The sequence below is a fragment of the Styela clava genome, chromosome 14 (assembly GCF_964204865.1).
Source record: "Styela clava chromosome 14, kaStyClav1.hap1.2, whole genome shotgun sequence".
Classification (NCBI taxonomy): Eukaryota; Metazoa; Chordata; class Ascidiacea; order Stolidobranchia; family Styelidae; genus Styela; species Styela clava.
The window spans coordinates 11,395,929-11,414,901 of NC_135263.1; the positions used below are offsets into that span (position 1 = coordinate 11,395,929).

The window sequence follows — 18,973 nt, forward strand, 5'->3', positions numbered from 1 at the left end:
CCACTATCATTTTAAGCTTCTATTTTTATGCAGAATTCGATTTATTTACTAGTTGAAAGTATAGTTATCCCAATGCTTGGATTCAGTATAACCATGGCGTAGTTTGGTATTCATCTATTTCATCAATATTATGGTATTAGATGCAAAAATAGTGCAAGTTTAAATGAGACAAAACAAAGCTATAATATTCACGGTATATAATAGTAATGGATGTAGGCATACCTAAATATACATAAATTTCTAATAACAAATAATGGATCTTATTTTAATATTAGATTCCGGACAAAAATTTTTTTCGAAGAACGTGAATTACGTGAATGCAAGAGTAAAAAAAATACTTTATGCACCTTAGATAATATGATAGAGATCCATATTGAAGAAAACAAGGACATAGAACGACTATGGAAATTCCATGGATTTTCCCAAAGTAAAAAAACACAAAGATCCAGGGAAATATCGATAGTGTTTTTGCAAAGTAAAGAAAACATTTTTTCGGATTGTCAAGTTTTATTATTGTAATAATTGTTTCAATAAGGGTGTTCAGTCTAAACTAGAGGACAACAATACGTTTTGAAAGATCGGAGGTTTTTGACATATAGTGGCTATCTAAAAATCCATGCAGTTGTATCGAATCTAGTTTTATGGTATGTAAGATAAATTTAGGATAATATAGTATAGATCGATCCATTCATCTGAACAAGGAACATAGAATAAATTGTGCAATTCATGGGTTCATTGAAATCACAACGGTATTTTTGCAAACCGAACAAAATATTTCAGACCATATTTCCGACTAGTCGGAATTTTTCTTGCTCTATTAAAACTTGGACATAATTTATTTTAATAAAAGTGATTGGTTGACGGGAGAACTATACACTTGAAAATGATCGGTAGTTTACCAAAAACGGGTTCTCGAAAAACCGAGTTGTATCAAAAGTAGTTACAGTGTGTGGAGATAAAGTAAATGAAGTAATCCAAGCATTAGGACACCTACTTGGGTCTTCAACCAGTAAATGAATCAAATTCTGCATTTGAAATGCAAGTGATTTTTTCTTATATAATGTTTTCGTTATGATATGTTTCACTTTGTTGGTCATGCCATGTTTAATCAAGCTTAATTTAAATTTCTAATAGCTCCTATACGAATACAATTTTCTCAATTATAATTAAATTTTCAGGCAACAACCCCCTTTTTTACTGACTAATAATTCAACTCCAATTTAATAATATTTTATTTTTTAGACACACAAGAACCACCAATTAACTTCAAAGACTTGCATATTACCATGTTTAGAATTCATCTTCACTATTTTGTTTTGGGAAGTCATTAACATCTTCAAACATCTCTAAAAACTTAGCATCTTGTTTTTCAGAATCAGAGTTCTAGAAAAAAAATTTTTTGACAATGCATATCTAAGTCTACATAACACAAATTGAATCAAGGTGCGCATGATGCGTTTTGAAAATAACAAAATATATATATTATTTTAATTAATGAGACAAATTCAGCCTTGCAAGTGTATTTGCAACTCTGCATTTCTACAAAGATAAATGGAATAGTACAAACAGTATCTTGTTGTTTTGTTGCGAACTAGATTATTTTTCGTTTCACCTCGGCTGGTTTTCCGTCGGCTATATCATAATCACTAGCACTGTTCCCGTGAAAATAAATGAACAACAATGGAAAAATGGTAACAATAATAAAAACTAGATAGCGATTGGAGACCGCCGACTTATCGATCTTCCGCATGTTCAATATTTTACTCGACGTGGATCCCCCAAAACAAAAACTGCGGTTTTAATTCTTTCGCTCTGACTCAATAGCGACACCGCGTGTCCCATCACTAATTAATTAATACCTCGCTAATTATACGAATTATATTAAAAATCAATAGGCTTCTGGTCCGAAATATGATGAATGCACATGCCAAATTTGGAGCTGATTCAACCTCACTTTCGTGAGATATCGCGTAACACACAAGCAAACAAGCAAACAGACAAATAAATACCTATCAACATACCTACCGATCGAGATCGATAAATAATAATAACAAGACAATTGAAAGAAAACCTCGACCGCTCAGTAACCTTGCAGGATAAAATGAGTAGCTGGTATTATAAGGTATTATAACAGGACGTAACCGACCCACGAGGCACAAAACTCGGACATTGATGAATTCAGCAATCTACTTAAGTATTACTACCATGAGCATTACACAAAAAAATCATCCGGATCAACTGAAGAATCCCCCCTCCCCCGGGACCCACCTGGGGAGGAGATTCTCCAGTTGGATTTACCAGAGGGGAAATTCTTCAGTTGATCCCGTTTCCCAACTGAAGAATGTCCCCCTCCCCCAACCCACCGATAATACTAGTTGATCCTTCATTTGACCTGGACTACTTATTTGGTAGGGTTAGGGTTAGATGGACTTAGTAGGGGTGGAGATTCTACAGTTGGTCTAACTTGGGGAGGAGATTCTTCAGTTGGTCTAACTTGGGGTGGAGATTCTACAGTTGGTCTAACTTGGGGTGGAGATTCTTCAGTTGGTCTAACTTGGGGTGGAGATTCTTCAGTTGGTCTAACTTGGGGTGGAGATTCTACAGTTGGTCTAACTTGGGGTGGAGATTCTTCAGTTGGTCTAACTTGGGGTGGATATTCTACAGTTGGTCTAACTTGGGGTGGAGATTCTTCAGTTGGGTACCCTGTGGGAGAGGGGGTCTTCAGTTGTTGATCCAATCACCCCATATACTAATGATGAATTGTAATCATACCTATAAAGCAAAGGCATATAAAACAAGGAAAGGTAATTAGTTTCAAGTAACCCCAACTGTTAAATACTTGTTGTAAAAATATGCAAATTTTTATATATATATAATATTTTTTTACATACGACTTGAATGGAGGTTTGTAAGCTTGTTTCCCTCATTCGTAATCTGGGTGCCATGATTAAATATTTTTTCAGTCAAGTTTTCCATGGTCATCATCAATCTTTGGTAGCTCTGGATACTACTTTTGAGTTTTGTAACTTCCTTCTTTTTTTCTTCGTATTTTTCTTTGTATGGTTGTGGGCAACGTCTGCGTCCACCCCAGGAATTTCCAGTATCGAAAGCAAGGATTGCTAGTAAGACTATTTGGATTAAAAATACGGAATTCATTCTTGATGAATATATATGGTTTAAATGAAGACATGAAGTTCATAAACTTCAATTTATCTTTTGTTATTTAATAAAGGTTTTAAAATTCAAGTTATTAATTGCTTTGGCCGGAGTTCTATCCAAAACGAAGATAAAACCATATTACAAAATGGAGAAATCTTAAAAAGCGATTTTAAAGCCTTGACAGTATGATTAAATTAAATGATATTCCAGTTACTTTTGGAAATATCCTGAATAATTATTGCGTGTAGAACTTGATTTCATATTTGACATTTGTGATGTATTCAGTATTTCGTATTAGTTCGGATATGGCGCAAGTTTTCCAACAACATTTCCGCTATGTTTATTTCTCTGTCATGCAAGTGATGGTGCTGCCTATAAAGTTTCCGCTATCAAATTTTTGCCTTGATATGTGATGTAAAAAAAAAATATTGGAATTTACATTGGAGTGGTAACAAATAATTTAAAAGTATTTGGCAGTCATACACTTCATGAAACTGGATTTCACAAATGAGAACAACTTCTGCTATATTTTACGAGGTCTATATATGTCTTTTTGTGTGGGGAATTAGTTATAATAACATAATGTTATGTTCTCAACTTTGCATCTGTGACATTGTACTATTGTTGTACTTTCATAGATTATCGTGCATGAAAATATATCTGGTGATGCAATACCTCATATAACTTTTGCATACACCTCATAACAATGATGATATCGGTAATATTCTGAGAAACGTCAAAGTAAAACATACTGACAAAACTAGAGTTAGATTCAATAATGTGTTACAGTGAAAATATAAATAAAAGTTTGTCTGAGTGCATTAGAATACACTCTTCGATATATACAAATTGCATTAAACATTTTAGTATCAGTTATGGGCTTTAAGTTTTTAACAGATGGTTTGAATGTTCGACAAGGAATAATTAAAATAAGTATAATTTCGACTTTTTATGGATGAACATATATTATATTGATTTTACCTATATTTTAAAAACCTGAAATATGAATAAAAATACAACGACGAATATTCCTGAATATCTAATACATTTTTGCCTGTCTTGAGCCTTCATTGTATATCAGGAATCTTCTTTTACTCATTTCTGAATAATAAATCAAAACATCATCTAATCTAACTCAGCCTATTGTTTTACTCGAAAATTTTTTAATAGGTAAATTACTCCCACCTTCTGGTATAAAGGGAAACAATGACACAAAACAATAATATTTGCTTGTCCTGAAATCTTGAAATCTATACCAAGCTGTTCCCAACTCTGTTTACAAAACTTAAAATATCAAATCCCACGCAAAATAAAACAGGCTCAGTTTGTTGCCTATAAACTGCGGTTAGTGTGCATGAAATCTCAATTTAAAACAAGCCGACGAATAAGACGGAACAAGTTTCTTTTCAATAACAACGCAAGCACGGTATGATGTTTTTTCTATGTTTTATGTAAGATTCGCCTTATTGGACGATCATGCTGAGTTGATATTATTGACAATGTTGGACAATTTTTTATGTTTATAGCCTTAACATTTTTGAAATTAATCTTTCATATTATCTGATGCCATCGCCTCTCTTATGTCTAAGCCTTCATTATGTTTAGTCTCCAAATGATTATACTTTTTGCGAATGAACTGATACTTCAACTGATATTGATTTGAATACGGTTATTCAAATCGAAACTTTTGTTCGTGATATTCACAAACTATTATAATATCAATTTGCTTTCAGCAAGTAACGATATTTTAAGGGTACACGATGGGTGTGACCCTATGGCCACGCTTTTCTCGGCACCAGTCGATTGGAGGCGGCCCCTTTGTCGTCAAATCAATCACAATCGTGATTAGTTTGGCACTTCAAATTTTTTAATTGCCTAAACTAAGTCGAGAAAATTTAGTTTCACTTTAAATTATATATGCCGGTATATATATATATTAGTTACAAAATATATTGATCTTCCTTTTTGTTTTTAGGTAAGAAATGAACACCAAATTGATACTCGTTCTTCTTTCAGTCGCATTGTTTGTGGCCGATAACGGAGCAGCCAGATACAGGTGTCGACGACGCCTTACTTACAGGGCATTACTTATAAACTACTATAAGATGATAAATAGTGTGAGGGTGTACTCTAGAAGAGCTTACATCCTGGGACGAGGATTAAATTCGATTGCTTCATACTACAGGTAAGTGGATTCTATACGTAATTTTTATGTACGTATGAAAAAAATAATATGCACAGCGAAAAAACATCCTGATGATATTTACCCCTTTTTCATTACAGGAGACTTGCCTATTATGGAGACGCTGAAGCAATTGACAAGAAACAAAATGACCTAGCCAAGGTAAATTGAAACAATATTTTGAAAATATATATACAGTATTAAGATTATAAATTGAATCACGAAAATTTTCATAAATTTCGACGCTTTTTATATCGGCTTCAACTATCTTCAAGTACTAAAAGTTCATTGTTTTTTTCACATTTACCAAGAACAAGCTCCAGAGAAGTACCTACTAACACATAGAGAGTTGCTATTTTCAAGGTACCAGGGTTTTTCTCTTATCCGTGCGCAATTTATTACTCTCTTATTTTCTTGTAGTTGTTAAAATGGTGTACTTGAACAAGATTTTTTACTTGTCATAGCAATATAGTTTTGTCAAAGATTTATGGACCAGATTAATGAATTTCCTGTTTGCCCCAATCTTATAATACCTTCGAAAATATTTCCCTTTTGTTTTTATTAAAGGATACTGCTGATTTCTTTGAAGATGGAGATGAAATGTTGGATCATTTGGAAATTGAGAAAGACACTGAGGAAATTCCAGATCATAATAAAGCTGGTGAAATATAAAAATATTATTCATCCTTCCGGATAACGACCGGGTCAGGTCGGTCAGCAATTTAACTGTCACCCATTTAGCTCTGTTTGCATAAAATAACTTTTGTTGGCATTTTATTAGACCTTTTACATTTACATAAAACTCAAATTTTCAATATCAGTACCTTAGCTGTATATATATATATATATTTACCAGGTAAGAGACACACCAAGTTCTGTTTAAATTCATGATAGCTAATTTCATTCAACTTCTTCTCCTCTCAGCTTCATTTTCGATTCTCCGAAAATGCTCGACATAATCTTAGAATGTTATGCTACGAACATATTTGAAATTAGCATTGAATGGCTTATTCAAATTGTAAACATTATCATTTTCGATACCTGTTAGAAATATTATAGTCACACTGTCGCATCATATACCTATATTAAACAATTTCCTTTTTTTCAACAGCAATCAAAGCTTTCAGCAAACTTGACGAATAAACCGATCCAATTTAAAAGGAAATTCACGTTCGGACCTTGATCTTGTACTTTTTGTGACCGTTGATATAATATAAACTTTATACAATTCGGAATGCAATTAAATGTAACCCTACGATAAAACTGTGTTTTTTGATTGATATATATTGTAATGTATCATGCAAAGTTGAGTACGATTCCCAAATTGGCGAGACGTGATTTGTAATCAAGTCTTGAGTCGACTCACAAATACTGAGCATGACGTTTAAGTAGTGGACAGCAATATTTTTAAAGATATTTACGCACCTTCACTACGAGCAGAGCTATGTACTACAGCCTATTTTTGAAAGAATGGCAATTTTTCCGGTTTGGCAATGCATACCCGATTCATTACCGCCTGTGTGAGTTGGTGGTCGTTAACGACTGGCCGGCCGTAAGACAATACTGGCATGCATATTTCCTAAATAATATTTAGGACTGCATGGATTTTAGCATGTGGCTTCTATTTCAGAGTAACCACAAGTCCAAAGTGAATGAGCTTTCCATACTCTGACATCTCCGCTAAAACAGGGGATGTTTTACGTTGTTTCTGTCGCAATTAAAAGATATTTCATTAGCAACCTTTACAGTTAATGGGATACAGCGCTGCCTTGCGTATATTTCGTAAATCTCACAAACTGAACCTTGTACACAAAAAAGTGTTTGATTAGCCGATTCAACTATCAGTACTCCTATAAAACACAGTATATTTCATGGTAAATATAACTTGTTGAAAATCTTCCCTAAAAATTTTAGCCTGTCGAATTTTTGTCTACCAAGCTATTACTTCACTGTGTTTATTTGAATTGCTTTTTGAGCCATACTTTAGGGTTTTTATAGAGCATAATTACAAAATACTTACACTATTGTGCGGGAATTAATGCTTGCCCCTTTACCTTACTCTTGCTATTATTAATTCATCGACTCCTGTAAAGTATAAAGTAAAAAACGTCAAAAAGAATACGCCATAAAATTTACGATGAAGTAGAAATAGGATTTTAAAAAACACAATAATAAGTTAGCCGGAATAAAACATTTTAAAACGTTTCACAAGACTTTTTTCTCTCACAATTTTAATGCTTCGTGTTGTTGAATCTCTTTTATTCTTGAGAAAATCTGTGGGAGATTTCAGACTGTAATGTTGAAAAAATGAATAAATGCACGCATGGATTTTTTGATAGACAATATATGTCGAAAACCGACGATCTTTTAAAATGTCTTGTCGTCCTATAGTTTATAATGACCACTCTTATTGAACAAAATGACATCAAATGTTTTTTTCTAATATTACAATGAAAGAAATTCTGATAATTCGAAAAAAATGTTATCTTCGCTTTGCAAAAATACTATCGAAATTTCCTTTGATCTTTGTGTTTTTTATGTTGTGGGAAAAATCCATGAAATTTCCATATTTTTCTATGTCCATTTGCCGAGATGTTCTTCTGAATAGTACCGATCAAGTATTGTCCTCCTTTCAACCAACCACTTTTATTAATTAAAATAAAGTGCATCAGAGCTACTAAAGATAAAAAAAAATTCCGACTGGTCGAAAATATGGTCTGGAATTTTTTGTTCGCTTTGCAAAAATACCGTAGAGATTTCAATGGACCCATGTATGGAGAAAATCCTGTCAAATTTCCCAATTTGTTCTATGTTCAATTTGTTTATATAAATGAATGGATCTACACTACATTATCCTATGAACATGCATCCATTCTTTCGTCTTTACATAAGTATTTAGGCTACAATACAGAATATACTATGAACAACAAACTTTGTCGGTGGCCAATAAATATCTTTTGGGTAATGTTACTATAACATTGTGATGATGAATTTTATTTTCCTTTCTCACATGTTTATTTCTTATGCAAACATCGAAGTTAAAAATGAACATGCCATAAATAGAAGTTTTTCTGTACTGTACTTAATTCTCCATATATATAAACTCGGCCTGGTACAAACTTTACTAATTAATTTGGCATAATCCAGCTAACTTTGAGTCGTATTAAAAATCAAGACGCAGGCTGTTTTGCATACATAAATAAAATTATGAATGTTCCTTGTTATTTTATTCATTATCATTAAAATGCACCAAAATTGAATAAACAGTTAATACGTTAAAAAGGGTATTTAAACAAATCAGACGCAATTTCATCATCTATCCGAGTAATATGTTGTCCTTTATCTTCTAATTTGTGTATTGAATTCTTTTAGTTGAAACAAATGTACGATTTATTCACTGCATAAACAAAAAAAAATCAGTCAATTGTGTGTTTAAAAAAATCCTTCGAATTATCGTAAAATCTAGCTTCAAAATCCAAGTTTTAATTAAGCCTAATTTCGATTTTAAAAAGTTTATATACAAATACAATTTAATCAATTATCGTTAAATTTTCAGGCAACAATCTCTTTTTTCATTTACTAATAATTCAACTACAATTTATTATTTTATTCACTTTTCAAACACGCAAGAAACAGCAATTACCATGTTTAGAATTCATCTGTGGATTCATCATCTTTACTATTTTGTTTTGGGAAATCATTAACATCTTCAAACATCTCTAGATCCTCAGCATCTTGTTTTTGAGAATCTGAATTCTGAAATAAAAGAAGAATTGACAATGCATATCAAAGTCTACATAACACAAAATCAATCAAGATGCATTTTGAAAATAACAAAATATATAAGAAAATTTCAATTAATTGGACAAATTTATCCGTTAAAAGTGTATTTACAACAGCGCATTTCTACAAGTATAAATTGAATGATCTTGTACTTTTTGTGACCATTGATATAATATAAACTTTATACAATCCGGAATGCAATTAAATGTAACCCTACGCTAAATTTGTGTTTTTTGATTGATATATATTGTAATGTATCATGCAAAGTTGAGTACGATTCCCAAATTGGCGAGACTTGATTTGTAATCAAGTCTTGAGTCGACTCCCAAATACTGAGCATGACGTTTAAGTAGTGGACAGCAATATTTTTCAAGATATTTACGCACCTTCACTACGAGCAGAGCTATGTACTACAGCCTATTTTTGAAAGAATGACAATTTTTCCGGTTGTTACGTTGTTTCTGTCGCAATTAAAAGATTTTTCATTAGCAACCTTTACAGTTAATGGGATACAGCGCTGCCTTGCGTATATTTCGTAAATCTCACAAACTGAACCTTGTACACAAAAAGTGTTTGATTAGCCGATTCAACTATCAGTACTCCTATAAAACACAGTATATTTCATGGTGAATATAACTTGTTGAAAATCTTCCCTAAAAATTTTAGCCTGTCGAATTTTTGTCTACCAAGCTATTACTTCACTGTGTTTATTTGAATTGCTTTTTGAGCCATACTTTAAAAAAACAAAATAATAAGTTAGAAATAAATAAATAAAAACAAAACAATAAGTTAGCCGGAACAAAACATTTTAAAACGTTTCACAAGACTTTTTTCTCTCACAATTATAATGCTTCGTGTTGTTGAATCTCTTTTATTCTTGAGAAAATCTGTGGGAGATTTCAGACTGTAATGTTGAAAAAATGAATAAATGCACGCATGGATTTTTTGATAGACAATATATGTCAAAAACCGACGATCTTTTAAAATGTCTTGTCGTCCTATAGTTTATAATGACCACTCTTATTGAACAAAATGACATCAAATGTTTTTTTCTAATATTACAATAAAAAAAATTCTGATAATCCGAAAAAAATGTTATCTTCGCTTTGCAAAAATACTATCGAAATTTCCTTTGATCTCTGTGTTTTTTATGTTGTGGGAAAAATCCATGAAATTTCCATATTTTTCTATGTCCATTTGCCGAGATGTTCTTCTGAATAGTACCGATCAAGTATTGTCCTCCTTTCAACCTACCACTTTTATTAATTAAAATAAAGTGCATCAGAGCTACTAAAGATAAAAAAAAATTCCGACTGGTCGAAAATATGGTCTGGAATTTTTTGTTCGCTTTGCAAAAATACCGTAAAGATTTCAATGGACCCATGTATGGAAAAAATCCTGTCAAATTTCCCAATTTGTTCTATGTTCAATTTGTTTATATAAATGAATGAATCTACACTACATTATCCTATGAACATGCATCCATTCTTTCGTCTTCACATAAGTATTTAGGCTACAATACAGAATATACTATGAACAACAAACTTTGTCGGTGGCCAATAAATATCTTTTGGGTGATGTTACTATAACTTTGTGATGATGAATTTTATTTTCCTTTCTCACATGTTTATTTCTTATGCAAACATCGAAGTTAAAAATGAACATGCCATAAATAGAAGTTTTTCTGTACTGTACTTAATTCTCCATATATATAAACTCGGCCTGGTACAAACTTTACTAATTAATTTGGCATAATCCAGCTAAGTTTGAGTCGTATTAAAAATCAAGACGCAGGCTGTTTTGCATACATGAATAAAATTCTGAATGTTCCTTGGTATTTTATCCATTATCATTAAAATGCACCAAAATTGAATAAACAGTTAAAACGTTAAAAAGGGTATTTAAACAAATCAGACGCAATTTCATCATCTATCCGAGTAATATGTTGTCCTTTATCTTCTAATTTGTGTATTGAATTCTTTTAGTTGAGACGAATGTACGATTTATTCACTGCAAAAACAACAAAAAAATCAGTCAATTGTGTGTTTAAAAAATCCTTCGAATTATCGTAAAATCTAGCTTCAAAATCCAAGTTTTAATTAAGCCTAATTTCGATTTTAAAAAGTTTATATACAAATACAATTTAATCAATTATCGTTAAATTTTCAGGCAACAATCTCTTTTTTCATTTACTAATAATTCAACTACAATTTATTATTTTATTTACTTTTCAAACACGCAAGAAACAGCAATTACCATGTTTAGAATTTATCTGTGGATTCATCATCTTTACTATTTTGTTTTGGGAAATCATTAACATCTTCAAACATCTCTAGATCCTCAGCATCTTGTTTTTGAGAATCTGAATTCTGAAATAAAAGAAGAATTGACAATGCATATCAAAGTCTACATAACACAAAATCAATCAAGATGCATTTTGAAAATAACAAAATATATAAGAAAATTTCAATTAATTGGTCAAATTTATCCGTTAAAAGTGTATTTACAACAGCGCATTTCTACAAGTATAAATTGAATGATCTTGTACTTTTTGTGATCATTGATATAATATAAACTTTATACAATCCGGAATGCAATTAAATGTAACCCTACGATAAAATTGTGTTTTTTGATTGATATATATTGTAATGTATCATGCAAAGTTGAGTACGATTCCCAAATTGGCGAGACTTGATTTGTAATCAAGTCTTGAGTCGACTCCCAAATACTGAGCATGACGTTTAAGTAGTGGACAGCAATATTTTTCAAGATATTTACGCATCTTCACTACGAGCAAAGCTATGTACTACAGCTTATTTTTGGAAGAATGACAATTTTTCCGGTTTGGCAATGCATACCCGATTCATTACCGCCTGTTTGAGTTGGTGGTCGTTAGCGACTGGTCGGCCGTAAGACAATACTGGCATGCATATTTCCTAAATAATATTTAGGACTGCATGGATTTTAGCATGTGGCTTTTATTTCAGAGTAACCACAAGTCCAAAGTGAATGAGCTTTCCATACTCTGACATCTCCGCTAAAACAGGGGATGTTTTACGTTGTTTCTGTCGCAATTAAAAGATTTTTCATTAGCAACCTTTACAGTTAATGGGATACAGCGCTGTCTTGCGTATATTGCGTAAATCTCACAAACTGAATCTTGTACACAAAAAGTGTTTGATTAGCCGATTCAACTATCAGTACTCTTATAAAACGCAGTATATTTCATGGTAAATACAACTTGTTGAAGATCTTCCCCAAAAAGTTTAGCCTGTCGAATTTTTGTCTACCAAGCTATTACTTCACTGTGTTTATTTGAATTGCTTTTTGAGCCATACTTTAGGATTTTTATAGAGCATAAGTACAAAATACTTACACTATTGTGCGGGAAATAATGCTTGCCCCTTTACCTTACTCTTGCTATTATTAATTCATCGACTCCTGTAAAGTATAAAGAAAAAAACGTCAAAAAGAATACGCCACAAAATTTACGATGAAATAGAAATAGGATTTAAAAAACAAAATAATAAGTAAGAAAAAAATAAAAATAAAAACAACACAATAAGTTAGCCGGAACAAAACATTTTAAAACGTTTCACAAGACTTTTTTCTCTCATAATTATAATGCTTCTTGTCGTTGAATCTCTTTTATTCTTGAGAAAATCTGTGGGAGATTTCAGACTGTAATGTTGAAAAAATGAATAAATGCACGCATAGATTTTTTGATAGACAATATATGTCAAAAACCGCCGATCTTTTAAAATGTCTTGTTGTCCTATAGTTTATAATGACCACTCTTATTGAACAAAATGACATCAAATGTTTTTTTCTAATATTACAATGAAAAAAATTCTGATAATCCGAAAAAAATGTTATCTTCGCTTTGCAAAAATACTATCGAAATTTCCTCTGATCTTTGTGTTTTTTTATGTTGTGGGAAAAATCCATGAAATTCCCATATTTTTTCTATGTCCATTTGCCAAGATGTTCTTCTGAATAGTACAAAATTTTGAAGCTATGGTATACAACCTAGGTCCAGTGCTTCAATATGGATTTTATCATATTACCTAATGTGCATGGAATAATTTCTCACCTTAACTCGAATATTGAGGGTAGCCTACAAGACAGATACTATAAACAACTTAATTGGTCGATGACCAACAAATATCTTTTGAATATTATTACTTTATAACATTGAGATCATATCAAATAAGTACATATATATGCCTAGGTCAAGGAAATCAGTCTTACACTTTTGAAATCTATGTATCGCAGTCGCAGTTTAGAATTCGGTTATGTGTTAATACGAATCGATTGAAAAGTGAAGAATTAGGATAACTATACTTGGGTTTTCAACCAGTAAATAAATCAAATTCTGCATAAAAGTAGAAGCTTGAAATGCAAGTAAGTTTCCCTTTTGCAAAGTTTTCGTTATGAAACGTTTTTCTTTGTTATGCCATGTACAAATAAACGTATTACGTGTTCAAAACAAATGAGTCAAGCGCTAACAAATATACGTAAATTTATATGTAAAAGTAATCTATATCCCACACACTAAAATACTTTTGACGATATTGGGTTTTTCGAGAACTCGTGTGTGGCAAACTACCGATCAAGTATTGTCCTCCTTTCATCCAACCACTTTTATTAATTAAAATAAGGTGCATCAGAGCTACCAGAGATAAAAAAAAAATTCCGACTGGTCGAAAATATGGTCTGGAATTTTTCGCTTTGCAAAAATACCGTAGAGATTTCAATGGACCCATGTATGGAGAAAATCCTGTCAAATTTCCCAATTTGTTCTTTGTTCAATTTGTTTATATAAATCAATGAATCTACACTACATTATCCTATGAACATGCATCCATTCTTTCGTCTTCACATAAGTATTTAGGCTACAATACAGAATATACTATGAACAACAAACTTTGTCGGTGGCCAATGAATATCTTTTGGGTAATGTTACTATAACATTGGGATGATGAATTTTCTTTTTCTTTTTCCCATGTTTATTTCTTATGCAAACATCTAAGATAAAAATGAACATGCCATAAATAGAAGTTTTTCTGTACTGTACTTAATTCTCCCTATATATAAAATCGGCCTGGTACAAACTTTACTAATTAATTTGGCATAACCTAGCTAAGTTTGAGTCGTATTAAAAATCAAGACGCAGGCTGTTTTGCATACATAAATTAAAAACTGAATGTTCCTTGTTATTTTATTCATTATCATTAAAATGCACCAAAATTGAATAAACAGGTTTATACGTCGTTTTAAAATTTTGCAAAAAAGGGTATTTAAAACAAATCAGACGCAATTTCATCATCTATCCGAGTAATATGTTGTCCTTTATCTTCTAATTTGTGTAGTGAATTCTTTTAGCTGAGACAAATGTACGATTTATTCACTGCAAAAACAAAAACAAATCAGTCAATTGTGTGTTTAAAAAAATCCTTTGCATTATCTTAAAATCTAGCTTCAAAATCCAAGTTTTAATTAAGCCTAATTTCGATTTTAAAAAGTTTATGTACAAATACGATTTAATCAATTATCGTTAAATTTTCAGGCAACAATCTCTTTTTTCATTTACTAATAATTCAACTACAATTTATTATTTTATTTACTTTTCAAACACGCAAGAAACAGCAATTACCATGTTTAGAATTCATCTGTGGATTCATCATCTTTACTATTTTGTTTTGGGAAATCATTAACATCTTCAAACATCTCTAGATCCTCAGCATCTTGTTTTTCAGAATCTGAATGCTAAAATTAAAGAAGAATTGACAATGCATATCAAAGTCTATATAACACAAATTCAATCAAGATGCATTTTGAAAATAACAAAATATATAAAAAAAAATTCAATTAATTGGACAAATTTATCCGTTAAAAGTGTATTTACAACAGCGCATTTCTACAAGGATAAATTGAATAGTACAAACAGATTCAGTTTCTGTTGGTCTGTTGCAAACCAGATTAATTTTTGTCTCACCTCGTCAGGTTTGTCGCTGGCTGTGTCATAACCATAACCAACAGCACTGTTTCTGTAAATGAACAACAATGGAAAAATTGGTAACAGCAATAAAAATGATAGGACAACAATTGAAAGAAAAGGTCGCCCGCTCAGAAACGTTGCAGGACAAAATAACAAATATAAAGAAACTATTTGATCACAAGAAAGGAGGATAACTTTTTATCCAATTACTACTGCTTCATCGGTTATAAGACGATGGGCCACTTATGAGTAGCGGGTATTATAAGGTATTATGACAGGACGTAACCGACTAACGAATGACATAACTCGGACATTGCTGAATTCAGCAATCCTCCCAGTCATTACCATGAGTATTACACAAAAAATCCGTCCATATACTAATGATGAATTGTAATCGTACTTATAAAAGTTGAAATATGCAAATTTTATCTTGACCCTAAATGATTGGCTTATATTGAGAATTTCATTTGTTTGCAAACATGGGAAAAAATATATCTATATATATATATAATATTGTTTTACATATGGCTTGATTGGAGTCTCTTAAGCTCGTTGCCCTCTTCCGTAATTTGGGTGCCGTGATTGACTATTTTTTCAGCCAAGTTTCCGATGGTCATCATCAATCTTTGGTAGCTCTGGATACTGCTTTTAAGTTTTGTAACTTCTTTCTCTTTTCCTTCATATTTTTCTTTGTACGGCGTTGGGCATCGTCTGCGTCGACCCCAAGAATTCCCAGTATCGAAAGCAAGAATTGACAGTAGGACTATTTGGATTAAAAATACGGAATTCATTCTTGATGATTACGGTTTAAATTCTCTTATATTCTTGAAATATTCAAAAATACGTATTAAAAAAAAACAGCAAAAAAAAATTTTCACAACAATTAGAGGAATATTGAAAGATTTTTAGTTTCCGCACTAGGTAAGAATAGCAGTAGTCGAGTAGATTTGTCATTTAGAAAGGCAAATAAGGGATCAGTACACAAATATATGAGTACAAATAGCGTTATTGTTAGTTGGGAAAAAAATACCTAACAAGATGACTAAATTATTAACGTATTTTGCTAACGATTCGGTAGTATTTCTATAATGAGATTCCACATCTTTAGGTTAAGGTAGTAGGTAAGTGATAATAGGGAAGGGCAATTGAATATCGCCAGGATCCCCGAATTTAAATGGGAATTCTCATCTGTATATCATCCTAATTATTCTACTAATTCTTAGAGTGTACTTGGGTTAAAAAATGGATTGAGCAGAAATCGCCCTAGTCGTTAATGTGTTAGCTATAGGTAAAGTTGGGTGGGCTGTGATAATATAGTAAAATCACTCGAACACTCATATTCAAACACGTAAACATTGCAGGTTACAAATCCTGGGGTGAAAGATAATATCAGCCACCTCACCCAGAACGTAATAAATGGGGTGTATAATACCGAACCCGGAAGTTCTTCTCATCCAAAACATACAAAAGTAGTATAATAACGCCCAAGATTCCAATCACAAATCTACTACTCCGCACCAGAAGACACAAACACCAATAAAATGGGACAAGTTGCTACTGCCTAATTTATAGAGCTCTATGCTGTCGATTTAGGTATTCCACCAGAAGAATTCACCATATGTAATGAACAACTCATTGTTCATGCGAATATACTTATTAAACTGAAAACACGCGAGGTCTTCAGATCCGGAATTTTGATCAAAACTCCTTTTCAAACTGTCACTTAAAAAACCCATAGGGTTCTGAATACCAAACCGGAAGGTACATAAATGTGGATTCTGATCAACAATAGTAATGTCATAAAGATAAAATTCCCCTATTCATAACCTCCATATGCCAAATCTCAAACGTTGAAATTCTAATGTTGGGTTTTAGGGATAAATTCGTTATTTTAAGTAAAATTTATAAAAATAATAAAAATTCTCCAAATTCATAAATTAGGTCGATAAAGGGCCCGTTGTAATTATACAACAGATGCCAACCAAAAATATAATTGGATCGATGACACCAGATGCTAATTAGTATTCCAACCCGAATCGATAACCCTAACGGAATCGATATCACCATACGCGCATACGTATATAAGGTTTCAAGAGGATATTTGAAAGGTATTGAAGAAGTGAGGTATTGAAGAAGTCATGTATTGAGAGGTCTTGTATTAGGAGTCGAATCGTCTTGATAAGTGTCGTCTCGTTTCTCGATGTCGTCATGTCTTAACAATCTTCTGTATTCTGTGTCTACAACATTAAACTACATCAACAACATGTGCCTATATGCTACAATTTCTTAACCGGGCTAAAAGGTCACTTTTGGGAATTTCATTTTTTGTCTTGCTAATGTTAGTTAGTTGAGAGTTTTAAGTAGAAAATATGAGTTCACTACCTCCACTAACGTGAATTGAAATAGACTGATAATGCTTTTTACTTAACCATAGTCATTATAATGTTTCAAGTCGTCACTCAAGTAAAGAGGGTTGTTTTTCACGGAACTGTGAGTTCAAAAATTATCTTCATTTGATCACAACTGAAAGTCGTTCAATGATTTAAATAAGAATAAATTAAACAAATATACATTCAACTCTGGCTCTGAGTCTGAGGGATCATAAAATTTTACTGAAACGTATGTCGCCCGAAACTTTTTTGGTTTTAGTTGATCAACATGACTCTGACATCCTTGTCCGAAACTTAGACTCTACCACACCGACTAAAAATCATTTTAAAAACCAAACAAAAACTGCAAAACATTCAACTCTGGCTCTGAAGGATCATGAAATTTTACTAGACTGGATCAACTAGATTCTTACATCTTAGTCCTGTCAAAAATCGCTTGAAGACCATAGCTCACACTGACGTACTTGAAAGTGCGGATGACAATGTGTGATTGATTGTTTTTTGGTGGGTTACATTTGTGCCGTAGAAAAGTATAATTCACATCATTACTACAACGTGTCACACGAATTTTAAAGGGTTGGCGTTCGTTTCTTCAAGACCAAAGACGACCGAAATGTTGGATAAATCAAACTAAAACCAAATTGCGATTTACTTTAGTTTCGTCACGAAGCTTATTGTTTCTACTTTTGCTTTTGAAACACTGTAAATTTTGTTCATAAAATGTAAATTTTACGTCACACTTACGTGGCCCGCCAGCCTAGATGGGCAAAGTTTCAAGCCCCAGGTCCAAAGACCTTGCCCACCTTTGATCATTCTATACTATATGATCCGATGAACATGAAAATATTTTCTCGTCTTTACATAAGTATTTAGGCTACAATACAGAATATACTGTGAACAACTAACTCGGTCGGACGCCAATAAATATATTTTGGATAATGTCACTATAACATGGCGATAAGATATTTTAGCTGATGTTCATTTCTTAAGCAAATCTTGAAGATGAAAATATACAAGCCCAAAATCAAAGTTTTCTAAACTCAATCTGGTACAAACTTAACTATTTAATCTGGCGTAACTTAGCTCAGTTTGAGTCGTATTAAAAAGCAGCCCCGTTATGCAGACATAAAAAAAATTCTGAATGTTTCTTGTTATATTATTTATTATCATTAAGATGCACTAAAAATCAAATAAACAGTTTATACGTCGTTTTAAAATTTTGAAAAAAAATTATTTAACAAATCAGACGTAATTTCATCATCTATCCGAGTAATATGTTGTCCTTAATCTTTCAATTTTTGTATTGAATTCTTTTAGTTGAGACAAATGTACGAATAATTTACTGCAAAAACAATTGAAATAAGTCAGTCATGTATTTAAAAATATCCCTCGATTATCTGGTAGCTTCAAAATTCTAGTTTTAATCAAGCTTAAGTTAGATTTTAAAAAATTTATATA

General features: G+C 32.0%; 2 protein-coding genes and 1 long non-coding RNA gene across 4 annotated transcripts; 1 reads left to right on the top strand and 2 right to left on the bottom strand.

Annotated features, from left to right (window-relative positions):
• Positions 1–4,432: 4,432 nt before the first annotated feature.
• On the top strand, positions 4,433–6,604 carry LOC120341494 (uncharacterized). Of its 2 annotated transcripts, none has more exons than XM_039410010.2 (5): positions 4,433–4,585; positions 5,135–5,344; positions 5,443–5,503; positions 5,909–6,050; positions 6,453–6,604. In XM_039410010.2, the coding sequence occupies exons 2-4, from the start codon at positions 5,142–5,144 to the stop codon at positions 6,011–6,013; spliced, it is 369 nt and encodes a 122-aa protein (XP_039265944.2). In that variant the 5' UTR covers positions 4,433–4,585; positions 5,135–5,141; the 3' UTR covers positions 6,014–6,050; positions 6,453–6,604. The 2 variants fall into 2 exon arrangements, with proteins under 2 accessions (XP_039265944.2, XP_039265943.2); XM_039410009.2 differs by having other exon boundaries at positions 5,909–6,002.
• Positions 6,605–10,750: 4,146 nt separating this feature from the next.
• Positions 10,751–12,670, bottom strand: LOC144431906 (uncharacterized). The gene is made up of 3 exons (XR_013480261.1): positions 12,501–12,670; positions 11,381–11,493; positions 10,751–11,134 (listed from the first exon to the last, which is right to left on the bottom strand). It is a non-coding gene; the product is annotated as an uncharacterized LOC144431906 (long non-coding RNA).
• A 1,657-nt stretch (positions 12,671–14,327) lies between these two features.
• On the bottom strand, positions 14,328–15,952 carry LOC120341478 (uncharacterized). The gene is made up of 4 exons (XM_078120251.1): positions 15,648–15,952; positions 15,123–15,174; positions 14,781–14,893; positions 14,328–14,534 (listed from the first exon to the last, which is right to left on the bottom strand). The coding sequence occupies exons 1-3, from the start codon at positions 15,914–15,916 to the stop codon at positions 14,786–14,788; spliced, it is 429 nt and encodes a 142-aa protein (XP_077976377.1). The 5' UTR covers positions 15,917–15,952; the 3' UTR covers positions 14,328–14,534; positions 14,781–14,785.
• Between the last annotated feature and the right edge of the window lie 3,021 nt (positions 15,953–18,973).